The following is a 20,055-nucleotide window of genomic DNA, read 5'->3' on the forward strand; positions in this document are numbered from 1 at the left end:
CGAATGTAATATTTCAGTTCTGTGCTTTATTCCTGCCTCCTCCTTTGACTATATGTACTAAAGATTAACCTTGGACTTTTTTTTACTTATTATTTAGAAAAAAAAAGAAAAAGACAGTGTATACTATCTGGATAAATGAGTAACTTTCCTGGAAGAAAGTTTTTTTTTTCTCTCTCTCTCTTTGAGTCAGGGGTCTTACTGTGCTATGTAGGCTGCTCTCAGGAACTCAGCCTTCCTAGCTCCTGATTGGCTGTGGCCATCATAAGCTATGCCGCCGTATCTGACAGAAGGAAGCAGTTTTTATTGAATGATGTTGAGAATCTCTATGTAAAGGTACTGCGAAGCAGGGTTTACTTGCTCCTGGGACCTAAGATTTCAGCATCAATTCTCAGAATAAAGTGAGGCCGGGGCATTGGTCAGTGACCTTTGGCCTTGCTGTTTCTTGATCCCCTTTCCTCATTGATGGGTCCTAGCTGAGCTGATACAACAGAGGGAAAGACAGAAGGGGACACAGCAGGGCGCCACCATGTTGGGCCTCAGCCAGTGCAGAACTCACTTTGCAGGCTTCCATTGAGGAAGCAGATTGTTGACGGCGCTCTGTGGAGACCTGGGCTGCCTCAGGCCTTTCTTGTGGTAGGTAGACTGCATTAGAATTGATTGAGCCTTCAGTATACTTCGTTTTTAACTTAATGAACTCATTTTTATTTTCATATTTGTATACCTTTGCATATCGGTTCTTAGTTTTTTGTGGTAATGGAGATTGAACCCATGGGGAGTCTACCTCTGAGCCACACCCCCAGCCCTATTTTCTTTCTTTCTTTTTTTAATTTTGCACCTGTCTTGCTAGGTTCTACTTGCTGAGGCCATTTTCAAACCTTGATCGTCCTGTCTCAGCCTTCCAACTGGGATTACAGGCTTGCACCACCAAGCCTGGCTTGTTTCTCTGGTCTTTTGAAGTCATTAAGTCTTAAAAATGAGTGACTGCTTATGGAGGAAAGGCAGGCCTTGTCTTTAACTTTCCTTTTGAGAAAGCTGAAGAATCAGGAGTGAAAGCAAGGTCCTCTGTTCACTGTTGCCCGCCTGCCCTTGCTCCAGCCCTCCCCCTCCCCCCTCCCCTGCTCACTCTCTCCCTCCCTCTCTCCTTCCTTCCTCTTTCCCTCCATTCTCTCCTCCTCTCGCCCTCTCTCCTCCCTTTTTCCCTTTTTATTTCTCTCTTCCCTTTTCTTGCCACCCACTCCATCCTTGCACCCTGAGCTGTGAAATACTGGTAAGTAGTGCTTTGGAATCTTACACTAGGAAATATAAAATAGAGTTTTTTCTCTCATGATTCTTTAGAAGATTTTTGCTTTATTCAGTTCACTGAAGATTTTTGAAAATATTTAACTGAATTCTGATTAAGGATGCTGTTCTAATGGAAAAAACTTTTTTTCCCCCCAGTGGTATGAGGGGTGGAACTCAGGGTCCTTCTACCTCCGAGCTACACTTCCAGACCTGTTTTATATTTTATTTGGAAACAGGGTCTCTTAAGCCAGCACGGCTGGCTTCGAATCTGCGCGATCCTCCTGTCTCCGCCTCCCAAGCGCGGGGATGACAAGCGTGCGCCACCACGCCCGGCTGGAATAAACTTTTTAATAACCTTTTGTTAAGATCTTAGCATTTTATAATTTCTGACAAGGTTGATATGAGAGTTGTTCATGCAATTTAGATTATTAATGATCAAAATTTATATAAACTAAATATTTAATAAGTAGCAAACTGTTTTTTACCTCTGTTATTTTAACAGAAACCAAAGAAACCACCACCTCCTGCTAAGGGTCCAGGTACGTAAAAAACGCATTATTTAGTTTGCCATTTTTTATATTTTTAAATTCTATTATGGTAACAATAAGTTTAATGTATGCCACTAATGCCACTAATTTTTATTGGCAAAACAGGACTATTGTATATAAAATTATTTAGAATTATAAAAAATTAACTGTTTGCATTATTGTGTGTCATTGATTTTAAAGTAAAAATAGGGATTTTGATAATTTAGTTACTTTAGTTATATGAAGTATTGATTTAATAAAATTGATAGACTTTAAATCTCTTTTAGAAAATGTAACATTGGCCTGGTCAGTTAGTTACTCTTATTTTTTCATTTATTTATTTTGAACAAAATTTTTTTTTAATACAAAATGTTTCTAAATATATATCTTTGAAAATGAACTAAAGTGGAGCCAAAAGTATATAATTGCATTTATAAGTATGCTAAATCAAAACTATACGAAAATAAATATTAATGGGACATATCCAAGCACAAAAGACATCCCATACTTTATTGAGCATCAAAAACCACCAGTTAGCTGGGCGTAGTGGCACATACTTGTTTCCCAGTACTTGGGAGGCTGAGACAGGAGGATCACAGGTTTGAGGCCAGCCTCAGCTACTTAGTCCTTTGGAATTCACTGAGAGTCTGTTTCAAATAAAAGAATAAAATAGGGCTGGGGGTTTAGCTCGGAGGTAGAATGCCCCTACGTTCAACCCCTAGCTCCGCAACAAACAAACACACCCACCAGTCTTTTAGCTCTTTTCTTTAAACCTTGTCCTGTATTGACACGACCAAGCTTTGCACTCTCCTCTCTTTTCTGTGACTTTCTCCACAGGTATGTCATTGGCTTCCGATCTGGGGGTCGAGCGTTCTTCTGGGTGCTCACTGGTGGCCCTTAGGCAGCACACAGACTTCTCCCTCCAGCTTCTAAACAGAGCCTCTGCCTTTCAAAATAAGACTCCCCTTAATAACTCAAATGTTAAGACTCCCTTTAGTAACTCAAATGTGTGCTCTTCTGTCTCTTCTGTCAGGGTGATACGTAGGTTTAAGCAAGGCAGATGGTATTCTTAGTTTTATTTTAACGACTGAAAAATAATGGTGCACTACATGAGTCTTGAAGAATTAGTTTTAGAATTTGGCTATTTCCAAATACCTTATTTTTATAAGTGTAGTAAACCTTTTTTTCCTTGAAAGATTTGTTTTGTTTTAAGTAACCCAAGCCTTTTCTTCTTCTTGATTTTAGCTCTATGTTTGCTGACTTAATTCTAGAGCGAGGAAAGCATAAGTTAAAAGTAATTTGTGTGGGAGATGATATCGGAGAGGCCAATGAAGCCGTGTAGTTTAATGTAGTAATTGCTAGCCACATGAGCTTTTACAGTGAAATAAAATTAAAACCTCAGTTTTTCAGTCACAGAAACCAGTTTAAAAGTGCCTCTTACTCAAATATTGGACAAAAAAGTAGACCATTTTCCCCGTCCTATAAAGTTTGGGATTGTGGTGTGGCAGGAGGTAGGAGCTCCTCTCCCTCTCTCTCCCTCTCTCTCTCTTTTTCCTTTTTTGGGGGTACTAGGGGTTGAACCTGGAGGCATTCTACCTCCCAGCTTTAGCCTAAGCCCTGTTTTAAAATGTTTGTTTGGAAACAGCCTTGCTAGTTGCTGAGCGGCTTGAACTCCGGCCCGTGGCCTGCTGAGAGCTGCTGCTTAGGCTGAGAGCGGCCGCGGCGGACGCCGAGCTCAGCCCGCCCGTTGCTGTCCTGCAGCCGTGCTCGCTTGCTGCTCTAGTGGCGCAGGTATCTTTGCTGTAAGGATTCACTTCGGTTTCCGCTCACCCTCCAGCTCCGAAGCCCGACCTGTTAGCTGCAGAGAAGAAGCCTTTTCCCGTGAAGCCTGAAGAAAAAGGTGAGTCTAAGGTTCATTTTTTTCCCTGAAACAAGCAAACAAAACCCTCATATCTTTCTTTTCGTGTTATTTTAAAGAAATATGTCTCTTCACAGTGGGTCATTTACACTAACATTTAAGAAGTGCTTGGATGCATATTATAATGCTTGGAGTTTTCTGGAAGGATTAGTAAGAATGTAAACTTTTAATTATACTGATGCAATTTATATTCATTAAAAAAATTAAACCTTCTGGGCATGGTGTTGCACACCTATAATACTGGTACTTGGGAGGCTGAGACAGGAGGCGTGCAGGTTCAAAACCAGTCTCAACAACACAGAAAACCAGAGAGCCTGGAGTGTAGCTTGGAGGTAGAATGCTTCTGTATTCAGTTCCCCGTGTGTGTGTGTGTGTGTGTGTGTGTGTGTGTGTGTGTGTGTGTGTGTGTGTGTGTGAATTGTGTGTATGTGATACACAATTTGTACTTGTGTGTGGTGGTACTGCACACCTCTAATCCCAGTACTTGGGAGCTTGATACAGGTGGGTCGCAGGTGTGAGTCTGGCACACGGTAACTTAGTGATAGCCCATTTCAAAATAATAAAGGGCTAAGGGTAGAGCTTCATGGCAGAGCGCCCCTGAGTTCAATTCCCTAGTGCCATAACAAACAAAGAAAAATAAAGCATTATTTTAGTAGCATGCAGTATTTAATCATGATTATTTCAAGTAATGTAGAGCATTAAATAACTGATAGTTCAGCCAAGCATGATGGCACATGCCTGTAACCCTGGTAGTTGCAAGGTTGACACGGGGTTGCAGGTGTGAGGGACAGCCTCAGCAGGAGAGTAGCATAGCAAGACTCAGCAGCCTAGCAAGACCTTGCTTCAAAAGGAAAGAGCTGGCGTCTTGGTGCACACTTTTAATTCCAGTCCTTGGGAGGTTGAGGCAGGAGGAGCACAGTTTGAGACCAGCCTCAGCTACTTAGTGAGGCCCTCTGAAACATGGTGAGACCATTTTTTTTAAACAAATTTTTTATTGAACATAAATGGTATACATTGAAACTATATTTGGTGCCCTCTCCCCCCGCCCCCCCTCCCACCAATGGCTGTCCAGGTTAACCATGTCATATTCGTAATTTTACGCATGTTCAGATGTAGACCCTCATTAATCAAGATCAGCCTTCCTCCTCTCCTGTCTTTCCATTCAAGCTTTGCTGGTATTTCCCCTCCATTATCTGGAGTCCCACTGGTATCCTCTGTGTTTCCTAGTTTGGGCATATTAGAGGAAACATATGTACCTTCTCCTTCTGTGCTTGGCTGGTCTCACTTAACATAATGTTCTCCAGGGCTTTCCATCTTCTTGCAAATGATATGATTTTGTTCTTCTTCATGGCTGAATAGAATTCCATTGTGTGTATTTCCCAAAGTTTCGCAATCCATTCATCTGTTGGTGGAGACCTGGGTTGGTTCCATATTTTGGCTATTATGAATTGTGCTGCCAAGTGAGACCGTTTTAAAAAGAAAGAATAAAAAATCTGGCTGAGGACGTACCTTGGAGGTAGGATGTCCCTGGGTTCAGTCCCCAGGACTGCAAAAAACAAACATACAAGAAAGAAGTAAATAAAAAGGGCTGGAGATATACTTTGGAGGTAGAATGCCCTTAAGTTCATACCATCAAAAAAACAAAACACTGACACATTTACAGTGTTGTTATAGTTGAAATAAAGTTTAAAACTTCCATAGAAGGCTTGAATGTGGTGGCACATGCCTGTAAGCCCAGTACCTGAGGTGCTGAGACAGGAGGATCCCATATTCAAGGCTAGTGTGTGGTAACTTGGTGAGACTATTTTGAAATAAAGAGGGGCTAGGGTTGTAGCTCAGAGGTAGAATGCTTCTGGGTTCAGTTCTCTTACACACACACACACACACACACACACACACACACACACACTGATTTTCTGGAAGGAATAAAAATTAGCTCCTACTGGAACATGGAATTAATCACGCTAATTTAATCTTAGGACATGCATTTGTCATATAACCTTAGGTATTCTAAGGTATAGTAAATTGTCTTGTGCAGAAAGATCTATAATGGTTATCTGTACTAGATCAGGTTATATACATACAAAAACTTGAATAGTTTTAGAATATACTTTTTTTGTCAAATAGAAATAATTATTTCATGGGTCATAGGAGGAACTCTACTTGAAAAAGAAAATCCTATAGAGGAGCAAACAAGACAACCTAAATGAGGGGATGGGAGGGGGAAGAAGGAAACTCTCTAGAGCACACGATGTACTTAAACATATCGACGTCACCACTAAGCCAAGCACGGGGAGGAGGGACGGGAGGGAGTGGGGGGCTAAGTGGGAGATGTGTGCATGTATGTCCACACAAGTGTTTTACCCAATTATGATGTATGAAAAAAGAAATAATTATTTCATTGGATTATTAATTGAAATGGTGTTAATACAATTTCTAGTACAGGAGTGAGACTTGTAACTGGAAGGCTGATTCTCTTGAGAGGCTTACCAGCCCAGCCTCTTAACATTGTCTCTTAATGTTAGCCGTGTCTCTTAACATTGGATTGCTTTGTCTTTGCCATCACAGTTATTTTAAGATTAGAATATCTGTGTGGAACTGGAGTTCCTGCTTGTTTTTGCTTTCTTATCTTTCAATTTCAGAAAAGGATCTGGATTTCAATGTAGATAGTTATTTGCTTATGATAAAATTATACGTGGCCATATTTGAGGGATAATACCACCCCTAAAAGCAAAGGCAGTTGTGGACGTAATAAAATCAGATATTATTTATTAATTAGAAGGTCATTAGTGGTTTCTTTTTCCCACTGAAGTTAGTGGAGTTTTTTTTTTAACCTACATAAGGCATATTAAAGTATAAATTCAAAGCAAGTAAAACAATGTACACATACAACAGATATAGAAATAAAAGTTACCCACACTTTTGCAGCCTGACAGTACCATTAATAAATAGATAAATCTAAATGAATTTGATTGTAAAGTACTTGTTAAATATTTTTAAATTATCAGATGAAAAATCACTGCTGGAACAGAAACCTTCTAAACCAGCAGCTCCACAGGTCCCACCCAAGAAGCCTACTCCACCCACCAAAGCCAATAATTTATTACGATCTGCAGTAGTCTACCCAAAGCGACCTGAAAAACCAGTTCCTCCACCACCTCCTGGAGCCAGGTAAGTTTTATCTAATTTTAGATTAACTTATTGATTTACCTACCTCTGACCTGAATGGCCCGATTGCTTTTCTAAATCTCAAGAGTAATTAGAAAAAGTATTTGTTTTTTCTTTTTTCTTTTAAAGACTTAACAATTCTTTTAAATGTTAATCTTACATTCACAAAAGGTGAATATGGCATGGCGTTGTGGCACAGGCCTGTAATCCTGGTACTTGGGAGGCTGAGGCAGGAGGCTTGCAGGTTGGAGGACAGCCTCAGCAACATAGTGATACTTGGCAACCCCGTGAGACACTTTTTCAAAACAAAACATTAAAAGTTTGAGGTGTAGCTCGGTCGTAGAATGTCCCTGAGTTCAATCCTTAGCACCCCCCAGCCCCACACAGAGTGAGTACAGATTGTTTTTACATTTCTCATTTTTATTATGATCACCCTTAGAATAGAGGTTTATATTTATTAAAACAGTTTTATAGACCAGAAAACAATATTATATTTATATAATTCTTTTTTTGTGTGGTACTGGGAATTGAACCCAGAGACATTCTACCTCCGAACTACAATCCCAGATTGATTTTATTTATTATTTGGAAACGGGGTCTCACCAGGCTACACTTATATAATTCTTGGTGTCATTAAATTATTACGATAATTTTTTTTGTGGTATTAGGGATGTAACCCAGGGGCATTCAGCTCCAAGCGACACCCCCAGCCCTATTTTTTTATTTCTTATTTAGAGACAAGGTCTCACTAGGTTGCACAGGGCCTCACTAAGTAGCTGAGGCTGTCCGCCAACCGCCATCCTCCCATCTCAGCCTCCCCAATGCTGGGATTACAAGCCTGCGCCATCACACCCATCTTAAATTAAATTTTTTAACAAGTGTTTTTGATTGAAGTAATTTTTGCATGTTTGTTGTTCTCATTTCAGGATTAATGGAGAAGTTTCTACCATTTCATCAAAATTTGAAAATGAGCCAGTATCAAAGCCAAAGCTAGATTCTGAACCGTTGCCGCTTAGGCCCAAATCAGTAGACCTCGACTCCTTCGTAGTAAGGAGCTCGACGAAGGAAGCAGGTAAGTCAGCGTCGGCAGAGGCAGCGCATGAAAGGGGCAGAGGCCCGGAGGTGTGTGTGTGAGTAGATCCAGTGCAAATTGGTTGGGGTCTGTGTAAAATTCAGTAGCCAAAGGAGAAAAACAAACTACAGAGAAGATGAATGGTTCTCACAGGTCAGCGGTTTCTTGAGAATCAGAAGACAGAAACTGACGTATTTTCCTAGTGATCAGAGGACCGAAGTGGATGTTAGAAGTTGATGCATCTCTTATTCCTTTAGAGTGGAGTGACCATCCTGCCTACATCGTTAGGAACACATTTCAGCTTTAAAAAAGATGACGACACAGACTAGTTCATATTTAATAAGACTTTAAAAATATTTCCTCTTAACCTGGAAATACTTTTGTTTCTGATACAGGAAACCATGGTTTTTATGATTTATATTGTTAGGCTTCACTTTGTTTGCTAATAAACATTGTTTCTTAAGCTTTCTGACTGAATTTTTAGCCCAGTAATTATCTTTCTTTAATCCATACATATTTCTGTTTTTTAAATACCCTATTAGTTATAAAAATGAATAAGTTGAAATAGATGTCTTGAAAAAAGTATTCTGTTAAAAGCATTTTCCAAAAGTCGAGCGTGGTGGCGCACGCTTGTCATCCCAGCATTTGGGAGACTGAGACAGGAAGATCACGATTCGAGGACAGCCTCAGCTACTTAGTGAGGCCCAGGCCCTCTGCAACTCATTGAGACCCTGTTTCACAATAAAGAATAAAAAAATAGTGCTGGGAGTGTAGCTCAATGGTAGAATGCCCGTAGGTTCCATCCCCAGTACTGCAAAATAAAGAAAGAAAGAAATAAAAAAAAAATTAGAGCTGGGAGTGTTGCTTGAAGGTAGAATTCCCCTGACCCTGGATTCTATTCCAAGTACTGCCAAAAAAAGGAATTTTCCAGTTGTTACTTTGTGGTAATGGTTATTGTTTTGTTTAATGCTTACATTTGTTTTTAGTTTTTTATATTTTTCAAAGCATTTTTTCATGTTTTTATTTTATCTCTTACTCTAGAAAAAAGATGATCTTTTCCCCTATTTAACATTTAAGCTAAAAACAGTAACAACTGCTCAATCACATAAATCAAGAAAACCATTTAAAGATTTTCTTTTGTATAAACAGTGCTCTGTGATTTTTTAAAAAAGTCTTATCTTAATATATTTTTAGCTTTAGTGTTAACATTATATATTTATATTTAAACTTCAAGGCCTGTCCCCCCCCCTCACATACACACACACACACACACACACACACACGCACACGCACACGCACACGCACACGCACACACGCACATTTAAATTATCTATTTACAAATTGTCTTATTTTTGATCCTGCTCTAGATGCCCACACCATGATCTACACTAGTTTCTGAGAATTGAGATGTTGATTTTCGTTTAGAGACAGTCACTGAAACTTGCCCAGTGTGTCTTATATGGTGAAAATTGACCTTATTTACTATTTAAGTAAGTTAAAAGGAAAAAAACCTTAAAATTTATAAGTTAAAAATAATAAGAGTTTATATGTTTTCCTGCTTTATTTAAAATATAGTCAGAAGCCGGGCGTGGTGGCGCACGCTTGTAATCCCAGCATTTGGGAGGCTGAGACAGGAGGATCGCAGTTCGCGGACAGCCTCAGCTACTTAGTGAGGCCCTCTGCAAGTCAGTGAGACCCGGTTTCAAAAAAAAGAATAAAACATAGGGCAGGGGTGTAGCTCGGAGGTCAAATGCCCCCGGGTTCCATCCCCAGACCCGCAAAAAAAAAAAAAAAAAAAAGTCAGAAGTATCTTTTCAAAAATAATAGAGGAAAACAGATTATTTGCACAATTTTAATTCTGAAAATAAAAAAGATCTACTGGCATTAATTTTTGAATTTCCACAATTTTTATAGTCTTGATCATAAAATTCTTAAATTTTGATGCAGTTCCTTTGGGAATTATATTTGTCACTTTGTATCATTCTTAAACATTTAATTTGTTTCAAGGTAGTGGGATTTTTTTTTAAGTTCAAGTAAATTTCACTTTTTTCAAAACTTTATATATACATCCACCAACAGGTTTTGTTTGTTGTGCTGCATTTCTAGTAGAAATAATACACATTATGATTTCCGACTGTTGGTGTTTGGAGAATTCTAGCGTTTAGCTCTTATAGTCCATTTTTGCCTTATATGCATAGTGTGATTTGCTGTTTGTATTAAACAGGCTTTATTGAACAGAGTTTGAACACTTCTGGTTTAATTTTTTTTCTATAAAAGTAAGGAAATACTCCATAAATGCTGAGAATTATCACTAATTTCCAAGCAGCTATTCTTATTTTTCCACTTATCAGGCCAACTTCACTTTACCTGTGAAGTTCCAAAATTATAAATTTTGGAAATTTTCTTCATGTAAGTAGCAGATATTGACTGAGCGGTGTTACAGCCTCGGTAGTTGTAGTCACCAGTAGTGTGCTCAGGCAAAAGACGCAGTTGCCAGCAGCGGGTGGCTTATGTTCCAGAAGCAATTCTGAGGGTGTCCTCGCGTCCCTTTTCCCCTGAGAAGGTCGAATGTTCCTATACAGATTGAGTTTCCCTTCTCCAAAATGCTTCGAACCAGAATGTCTCAGATTTCAGCTTTTTAAAAAATTTGAATGCTTGCGTGTACATAATGAGATCTTTTGAGGATGACAGCCAAGACGAAACAGGAAGTTGATTTGTGTTTCATACACTCTGTGTACACATGGCCTCCAGGTGATTTTAGACAGTACTGTTCCTGCACCTGTTGTTTGGGGTCTGACCTGTTACGTAAGGTCAGGTGTGAAGTTTCTCACCTGCAGCATCATGTGGATGCTCAAAAAAAACCCATTTTGAGCATTTTTGATCCTCACACTGAGAGGTGTTCTATCTGTTCTTGCAAGAAAGTATTTTGGCTCAAAATTGGATTTAGGCTCATACTTATTTTGTATTTTTGGTTTGAAGTTACATATTTTAAAAATAATGTATAAGCTGGTCCAAATTTTCACAAAAATGTGCGACAACCCTTTACTGAGTGTTTATTAGGTAAAGTAATAATTTTAGATGAAGCAGTATAGAGAAAGTACTCTGACTTTGCTGTTAAAAAGATGTTTTTTGTGGCTGACTGGTTATGTACAGTTACTCCAGTCTGTTTTCTCCCTGAGCAATTGAACCGTCCACTCACTAGAGAGCAGGCTTGGAAGGTGTTGTAAATGTTACTTGCTTTTCCCGCCTTTTTCTATTGTTAAATCACATTCTGATTTTGCTTTAAGTATTGATAAAGGGTATAAGTGTCTGACTTTATTCTCACATAAATTTCTCTATTTAGAAAGCTATGTATAAACATTTGTGTGTATATAATAATAAATGTAAATATAGATTCTGACTTTTTATATGTAAGAAAGTATCTTCTAGAATTATTCAATGAAGTTTAATTTTCTTCTCAGTGACACAAAATAACTTAAGTTTCCCCATATATATTCTCATATGTAATATAATATAATACTACAAATTGCAGAACTAGTAGGAACCATGTTTTACTTTTGTTCTTTTTTAAATTTCTTTGTTAAAATTAGCTTCAGGAAATCTCTGCCATTACTTATTATCTTTAAAATTCATATGGTCCATATGTTTCTAAAATATTAAATTTTCTAATAAGTAAAATTATTTTCAAATTAGTTTTTAAGATACTAGATAGAAAATGTAGTACTAATATAGCATGCATTGCACTGAGAAAGCTCAGCTGATGTAATGCCTTACAGTGTAATGTTTATCTTCTGGTTGGTTTTCTGTGATAACTGCTTCTAGGAGTAAAAGGAAATTTTAGAAAACATATTATTTGGTACCAAAACACTCACTGTTGAATAAGAAAATATTCTCCCTTTCAGTTTTATTTTATAATTGATCTATTTTTGTTTGAATTACTTTTCCAATATTTATTTATTTTCCAGAATTTACGGTGGGATTTAAAAAATGCATTTTAATGAGTAGCAGATACTATAAGGAGTGAGCTTCTATCTAAGCTTTTAAAAAATCATTTTCTGATAATACTTTCCTTGATCATATTATGGAGAGTATCACATATTATGGAGAGTGAATTTTTATATAATGACATATTTTGAAGCTTATATTGAATTTTTATAGGGAGATATTCCAAAATACTACGTGACATATGATGTCATTGGAGCAAGTCCCCTCCTTTCCTGTAACACTGTCATACACCAAAGGCGAGAACTTACAGGCCGTACACTTTAGTCACACTGCTTTATGAGATGTCAGTATAGGGACGGATTGCTCTGGCCTCTTAATTTTGGCACACTGTCTTGGGTTGTTCAGTGAGTAATAAAACAGCTTTGTTCTAGATTAATGTATACTGAAATTAATACTAATCTTCAATTTTCCTTTTGAAAGACGAAGGAAGGAATGAGTCTGAACTCTGCTGCCTCTCTTAGGTACTTTAGACCGCCCGCAGTGGCTGTATGCTCAGTGTTGAATGCTCGTCTTCACTCACAGCTGTTCTTTTCTCCCGCTTTGTAGAATGGTTTCTGGTTCGGTCTTTGTTCTAGACATTCCATCCTTGACTTTTCTTTCCAGATTTTGTTCCCTAGCCCATTTGCCATGTTTCCCTTCTTACGTGTCAGGAATTTATCCTTCCCTTCTCCATTTTGGTAAGATAATAATTTATAAAAGAAATCAACAGTCTATTCAGTATAAATAGGTGGTGCACACTGACTCTCCTTTGTAATTTTACTGGAAGTCTACATGTTTGTCTGTCTATTCTAACCCTTTTGGTTTTCCATTTCAAAATAAAATGAGGTTCTTTTTGGAAAAATCTGATAATACTTGAAAGTACTCTTTTAATTATAAGAGTTTTTGGAAACATTACCAACCATACAGTGAAGTTATTTTCTCCCCAAATTGAATATTTGGCTTGTCTTCTAGAAAACTTACATTTTCCCTAGCACTGTGCGAAAGCGCCAGTGGCTCTGGCTGGCAGAACAGGGATGTGCTCGAACTCCAGCGCCCTGCTCTTTGTGATGCGCGTGCGGGCTGATGTTGTTATCGGCCAGGTAAAGTTAAAAGCACTTAGCTAAATCTCAAGGCCAAAATGTGCACTGTTCTTCTTTACTAACCCAGTACTTTAATGGAGAACCTGAGAGTTTTAGAATGGTGAAGTTGTCTTGGTGTTGTAGCCCTGACCTGGACTTACGGAAGGCATTTTACACAAGCATGGTGCATTTTGTAAATCTACATTTTATTTACCCTTTCAGTTTCATTTCTCTTAGTTTCCTCCATGTTTTTTTGTTTCTTTTTCTTTCTACAAGTTGCTTAAATATGCATTTGAAAATAATCTCTACAGGCCAAAAATATTGGTTTTTACTTTTCAAAGTTTTTTTTTAGGTTGTCAGTGTACATTTTTAGGGCAAAAAGCAATCTTTAACCTTTCAAATTTTAACATAAGTAACATATCTTTTAAAGTACTGATTGTAATCTTTAAGATATTTACAATAGACCGTTGGGCTTGGTGGTGTCACCTGTAATACTATCTACTTTGGAGGCTGAAGTCAGAGGAGTACAAGTGTGAGCCCTGCGTCAGTAGTTTAGTGTTTAGTGTGATGTTTCAAAAAAGACTGCATGTAGCTCAGTAGTAGAATACTCCTCCCCGAATATACTTACACATAGAATGATTATAGGCAATTAATATGTAATCAAATTCAACCCCTTAGATTATATAATGCATTTTCTATTGAAGACATTTATTACTATCATTTGTTATAGTTTACAATTATAAGTCTCAAAAGATAAAAATTTGAACAGACCATGTTAGGGTGTCTGTTTTGTTGTATTAGCTTGATGACTTGATCCGAAACAACACAGAAAGTAATCTGTGGAAAATAATGAAGTCATCAACCAGTGCTTTCAGTTATAAAATGCGTATTTACAAAACTCGATGCCTCTTTTTCTGCCTTATATTTGTGTCTTCCATTCCTTAAAAGAAAATTTTTTGTTATTTTGAAAATGGAATTTGATTAGTAAACTTTGAGGGAGGTAATGACAAGCATCTTTAGGTCTCTTTTAAGAAATAAAAATCACAGTGTTGGGACATCTACGTATCTGACGGAGATGGTGTTATAGCCATCCATACAAGGCAACGTGAAGAATAAATCTAGGCCTCGAAGGTTAGAACAAAGATGCCTGCTGCCAGGCAGCACATTTTGGCTGTGGTTACTAGTTTGGAATCTGGGCTCAAAGAAGGTTATATTGACAATGATTAAGGGAGGGTTCTTATATATTTGCATGTCTCGGCTTGAGGGTTAAAGAAGCGCTTTTATTAAGATGTTCTGGATCATATAGGAAAAGGCCAGGTATTACATACCCTTGTTTCAGCGGTATGTTACCTAGATTTCTCCTTAAACCCAAATTATTGGCCAGAGGTCATCCAGCTTTTGGGAAGTAAATTGGTGATCATTTTAGCATTTCCCCTTGGTATTTGATTTGCCTTGGATTTATGGCTGTCTTATGATTTCTAAGGATGGCGGTGGCTAAGCAGAGATGCAGTGAACTCTGGTTTGAGTCCCAACTGAACACCCCCCCGCACACACACATATGTCATGCGTGCATATGAAGCACATTCAGTCCTGCTTTCACTGTGCAGTGAGAGCCAGCAACAGTGTGCTGGGGATAGTTGAACCTAAAAATATGATATCAGTCCACTACCTGAAGCTTAACACAAACTTGTAAATTTCCTAGTGTTGTATTTAATTAGGAGTTAAATACATTACATTTTTTATAAGCAAGAAAAGATGACAGTTTTTAATGCTAATATAATTTATGATAGAGATTTATCTTTCAATAAGAACTTTTTGTTGAGGTGTAAGTCTATTGAAAATAATCTTTACATTATTAATAAAATCTATACTTTAGGATATATTAAGACTGATTTTTTTAAGGGCAAGTGTTGTTTTCCAAATGCATATGAAAAGCACAGGTCAATTTATTTGCCTTTCAAAGTAGTGTTACTCTTTTTAATTTATAGTTTGTTAAAAACCAGAAACATTACTTTTTACCTTTTAAATATTGTCTCTTAGTGGATACTGTTTGTTTTTATTTTGTAGACCTTGTAATTTTTTTTTTAGTGTTTTTATTTTTTATTTTTTAGACCTTGTAAATTTTGATGACATAGCTTCCTCAGAAAACTTGCTCCATCTCACTGCAAATAGACCGAAGATGCCTGGAAGGAGGCTGCCTGGCCGCTTCAACGGGGGACAGTCTGTGAGTACATTCGCTGCTGCAGAGCAGGGGCGCGAGCAGATGCACCGTGTTCTAAACTTATGGAGACTGCTCTTCTAGTCAAGTGGCCAATGCTGGCATTTAAGAAAATTCAGGGGAAGGAAAATGTTTTACTAGAGTCTGGGAATAGTGGGCTGAAGAGTTAGAATAAAGGAGTTGAGGTCATAACCACGGAGCACTGCGTCAGAGGGACAGGGAGCCTGTTTAGTCTTCCCACCCAGTAGCAATGAGAATTAAACAGGTAGATACTTACTTTAGGGGGGAAATGAAAACTTTTTTCCTCCTGGAATATTAATTATTTTGTAATATTTGTCCTGTTATCTAAGCATGTAAGCTCTTATGCTTTCTTCTCATTACCTATAACATGGGTTGTATTTTAATAATATATTCGTTCTTTAAGTACTGTGGTGCTTCTGATTTTTCTTGGCGTGAGGCAAGCTGGTTTTGAAGTTCCGTACCATCCTGTTAAGAGTAATAGAATATCAAGAGCACTATATCAGAATAGAATATCAGTGCCAGCTGTAAACTAAGTGGTAAAGGAATTTGCTTTATTATCCAAATGCTTACTATAGTCCCTTCTTTGACCTATTTGGTCTCTTGATTTCTAAACAAAAATCATTTAGCCAACTCAAAGCCCGGAAAAAACTTTGAAATTACCAAAAGAAGAAGATAGTGCCAACCTAAAGCCATCTGAGTTTAAAAAGGATACCTGCTACTCCCCAAAGGTGAGATGCTTTGTGCTCAAATAGTGTATAGCCTCGAGGATTCTTTAAGTTACACTTTAAGGAAATTATTTTTTCTACTGAAAAATGAAAGAATCTGTGTTGAGGATTTTTTTTCTTTTGGGGGTACTGGGAATTGAATCCAGGGACATTCTGTGTCTGAACTATACCCCCAGCCCTTCTTATTTTTTATGTTGAAACAGGGTCTTGCTGAGTTGCTGGTCTCAAATCTGTGATCCTCTTTTTTTAGCCTCCCAAGTGCTGGGATTACAGGCCTATGCCACCACCCCTGGCTCCTGCTGAGAAATTGAGCTGTTAAACCTGTGTTCTCTTCAGATCTTTTTTATGTTATTTCAAATGAGCCATGTGTTACTTTTTTTTTTTTTTTTTTTTTTTTTTTGTATGTGTGGTATTGGAGATGGAACCCCAGAGGCTCTCTACCTCTGGTCTACACTCCCAGGCCTATTTTCTGTTTTATTTGGAAAAGAGTCTCACTAAGTTGCTGGGAGCCTCACTAAGTAGCTGAGGCCTCCTGTCTCAGCCTCCCAAGCATTGGGATTACAAGTGTGCACCACCATGCTCGGCTTTATATTTCATATTTTTAAGGCAAATACATATATACGTTTCATTTTCTTATTAAACGTATGCTCTGAAATTAATTAGTCCACTTGTAATAAAACATTTATGAGAGATAACACATAGATCAGAAGTCATTATTTGTTACCTAACTTGGTCTCGGCACCAAATTAAGCACTCCGTACAAACTTGTGATAATTTTAAAGATATGTTTTACAACAACTGACAGATATTTAAGGCCATGTATCCTCTTAAATTATTCCTCAGTTACATTCCAGGACATTTGGTTACATCTTTAATTGATCAAATGTACTTAATCTGATTCTCCACATTTTACTAAGTGACTCCTGTTGCTTTGCTGTGGTCCTGAAAGGATTCCAGCTTTGCGCTCACTTTAATGCCTCTTCTGTGCATTTAAATTGTTGATATTTACTTCTGAGCGAGGCTGTTGGGATGTTTTAAACTATGTAACGTGGAAAATAAAAATGACACCGTTGATAATGCTGATAATTGTGCTTCCAGGTGTTCCACCGGCAGCCCATCCATCAGACAAATCTGGTGGGCTTTGTTTTCCTTTAAAAAATAGGAAACCATTGGCATTTTTCATAAGACCACTGGTAATTGTAAATGAATTCTTGATGGTTGGTTTTCTTCAGTTGTGAACATCAAATTGCTTCTTGAATTTCCGAATTTACCATTGTCTTGAAGTATATGTTGAGTATCTATTATCCACAATGCCTAGGTCCAGAAGTGCCTCAGGGTTTAGATTTTTTGCATTTTGGAATATGCACGCACGCGTGCACACACACACACACACACGTGTATTTTGGAAACATACATATATATGTATGTGTCTTGGGAACATGTCTTGGGAATGGGACCCAAGACTAAACACAGAATTTATTTGTTTCATATATACTTCATATACACAAAGCCAGAAGGTAATTCTATATTTTGTAATTTTTCATATACCTATATTTTGACTACAACCCATTATATGAAGTTGGTTGTGTGATTTTCCCCGTGTGGCCTTAAGTTGCTGTTCAGAAAGTTTTAAATTTTCTAATATTTTTAATTTTTAGTTTTCAGATTATTATACTCAGTCTTTTTGCAATACAATTTTTTGAACTTAAATGTAAATATAAATAAAATGAGAAAAATCTTTTATTTTCAGCAATCCATGTACCTTTCGACAACTTCAAGTACTTCTAAAGCGAATGCAGCAGCTTTCCTAACTCCATTAGAAATGAAAGCTAAAGTGGAAACAGATGACGGGAAGAAACCTTCCCTGGATGAGCTCAGAGCTCAGGTGATGGAGCTGCTGTGTGCCGTAGACGCACTGAGAAAGGATCACGGGTGAGTCGCCTTTGCTTTCCTCCGTGAGTGCCACTTAACGGAACGTCATGTGCAGAATTCTTGCAAACTGGATCCAGTAATGCCAAGTCTCGGGTATGAGCAAATAGGTTTTCAGAAAATGTTCAAGTCGGGCGTGGTGGCGCACATTTGTAATCCCAGCATTCGGGAGGCTGAGAGCAGAGGATTACGGTTCGCGGACAGCCTCAGCCACTTAGTGGGGCCCTCCACAACTCAGACCCAGTTACAGAGTAAAGAATAAAAAATTGGGCAAGGGATGTAGCTCGGAGGTTCGAATGCCCCTGGGTTCATTAACAGTGCTTTTGGCAAAAAAAAAACTCGAGTTGGAAAACTTGTTGTAGTATCAGTTACAGTAAAGATACATACGTACCCATGCTTCTGTACCTAGACTGTAAGTCTTCTGGTCAGTCACAGGTATTAATTAGTCTTGAAAATATTAAGAAAACCATATCTGGTATGTATCTCTACATACAGTCAGACTTCTCAGAGGACTTTGGATCACTGTTTCTGCTAGGATTAAAATGGACATTTATAAAAATGAATGTGCCTGGATAGGCTCTTTTCTTTACTTGAAAGTTTTTGATAGACAATGGGACATCCTGCTATAGTCCTCTGACTTAATTTTTATATCAAGCTCTACCCGCAGCCCTATTTTATTTTTATTTTGAAACAGTTTCATCAGATTGCTCTCAGTCTCACTACCTGCTGAGGCTGTCCCGGAACCTGCAATCCTCTTGTCTCAGCCTTCCAGCTAATGACAACTAAAGGTTTAGAGAGGAAACGCTATTAATTTATCGCACAGTTTTTAAATGACAGAGCTAAAACTCAAACCTCATATTCTCTATGGGTTTAGAGATCTTTTCTAAAACTTAGTATTTGAGTTTTAAAAATTGCTATTTTAAGCACAATACTGCAGGGCTTCGTAGGTAAAGGATGAAAGAGAGCTAATCTAGTTGAGCGGAGGTTGAGGGGGCTCACCCCCCGTGCATCATCTCTTCTATGAAAGGATTTCTTAGAATGTGTGTAAAATTTCATGGCTAGAAGCCATGTTACCCTGAGCCTGCTTTTAACTATTTCTCCTTTAATTCTCAGTTGGCCTAAGAGTACTTATTTTAAAAAATTGAGATTAATAACATGATCTATTTGTAGTTTGAAGAGTGCTTTTTAAAAAAATGTTTCTTAGCTGGGCAAGGTGGCTCATGCTGGGCAAGGTGGCGCATGCTTGTAATCCCAGTACTTGGGAGGCTGAGAGAGGAGGATCTCGGGTCCTCCTCTGAGGAGGCATCTTAGTGCCTCCTCAGGCACTAAGTGAGGCCCTCGCCAGCTTACTGAGACCCTGTTTTAAAAAGAAATAATAAAAAATAGAGCTAAGAGTGTAGCTCTGAGGTAGAATGCCCCGGGCTCAATCCCCAGTACTACAAAAGGGAAAAAGTATTTTGGATAACTACATAAGTTATATAGGTTACATGTACTGTATCTGTTACCTGTATAATGTATGTCATATGTAGTTTATCATTTGGTACATGATAAGTCTTTCTTGAATCCCTCACTTTATCTTTTTTTCATACATTTTGCAGTATATACATAGAGGTTGTAAATTCATTACCCCGCAGTTGTTGGACCCTACACGTACATGTGTCAGTGAGAATCTTCCTGATTAGTAGATTTTGTTTTAAACTCGATAGTACTTTTATACTCCATACCAATTGTGCTATTTTCAGTGAAGTAGTAATTACATATAAAAATTGCTTGTACTATTAAATTACTATAGGATACATTTCTGATTTACTTATATTTAAAAACACGATAAGCTGTGCGTGCTGGTGCACACTTGTAATTCCAGTATCTGGGAGGCTGAGAGGAGGATCGCTGTTCACGGCCAACCTTGGCCAAGCTTGTGTGTGTGTGTGTGTGTGTGTGTGTGTGTGTTATTGAGGATTGAACCCAGAGGTGTTCTCCCTCTGAGCTGTACACGCAACTTTATTTTCATTCTTTTATTTTGAAACAGGGTCTTATTTAGTTTACAGAGGGTCTGTGATCCTCCTGTCTCAGTCTCTCAAGTACTGGGATTATAGGTATGTGCCACCACATATAGTCTAGAAATTAGTTTTA

The 20,055-nt window shown here is 38.0% G+C and overlaps 1 protein-coding gene across 1 annotated transcript in view; it reads left to right on the top strand.

The window, feature by feature from the left end:
* Positions 1-20,055, top strand: part of CD2AP (CD2 associated protein) — a gene marked incomplete at both ends in the record, with an annotated part of 70,476 nt that overhangs the window by 43,949 nt on the left and 6,472 nt on the right. Inside the window, 7 exons of the mRNA XM_080700053.1 lie at positions 1,784-1,820; positions 3,646-3,708; positions 6,735-6,897; positions 7,821-7,966; positions 15,141-15,253; positions 15,895-15,996; positions 17,744-17,925. Coding sequence (XP_080556179.1) covers positions 1,784-1,820; positions 3,646-3,708; positions 6,735-6,897; positions 7,821-7,966; positions 15,141-15,253; positions 15,895-15,996; positions 17,744-17,925 — 806 coding nt within the window. The remainder of the gene's footprint in view (positions 1-1,783; positions 1,821-3,645; positions 3,709-6,734; positions 6,898-7,820; positions 7,967-15,140; positions 15,254-15,894; positions 15,997-17,743; positions 17,926-20,055) is intronic.

The sequence above is a fragment of the Muscardinus avellanarius genome (assembly GCF_963383645.1).
Source record: "Muscardinus avellanarius genome assembly, chromosome: 8".
Classification (NCBI taxonomy): domain Eukaryota; kingdom Metazoa; phylum Chordata; class Mammalia; order Rodentia; family Gliridae; genus Muscardinus; species Muscardinus avellanarius.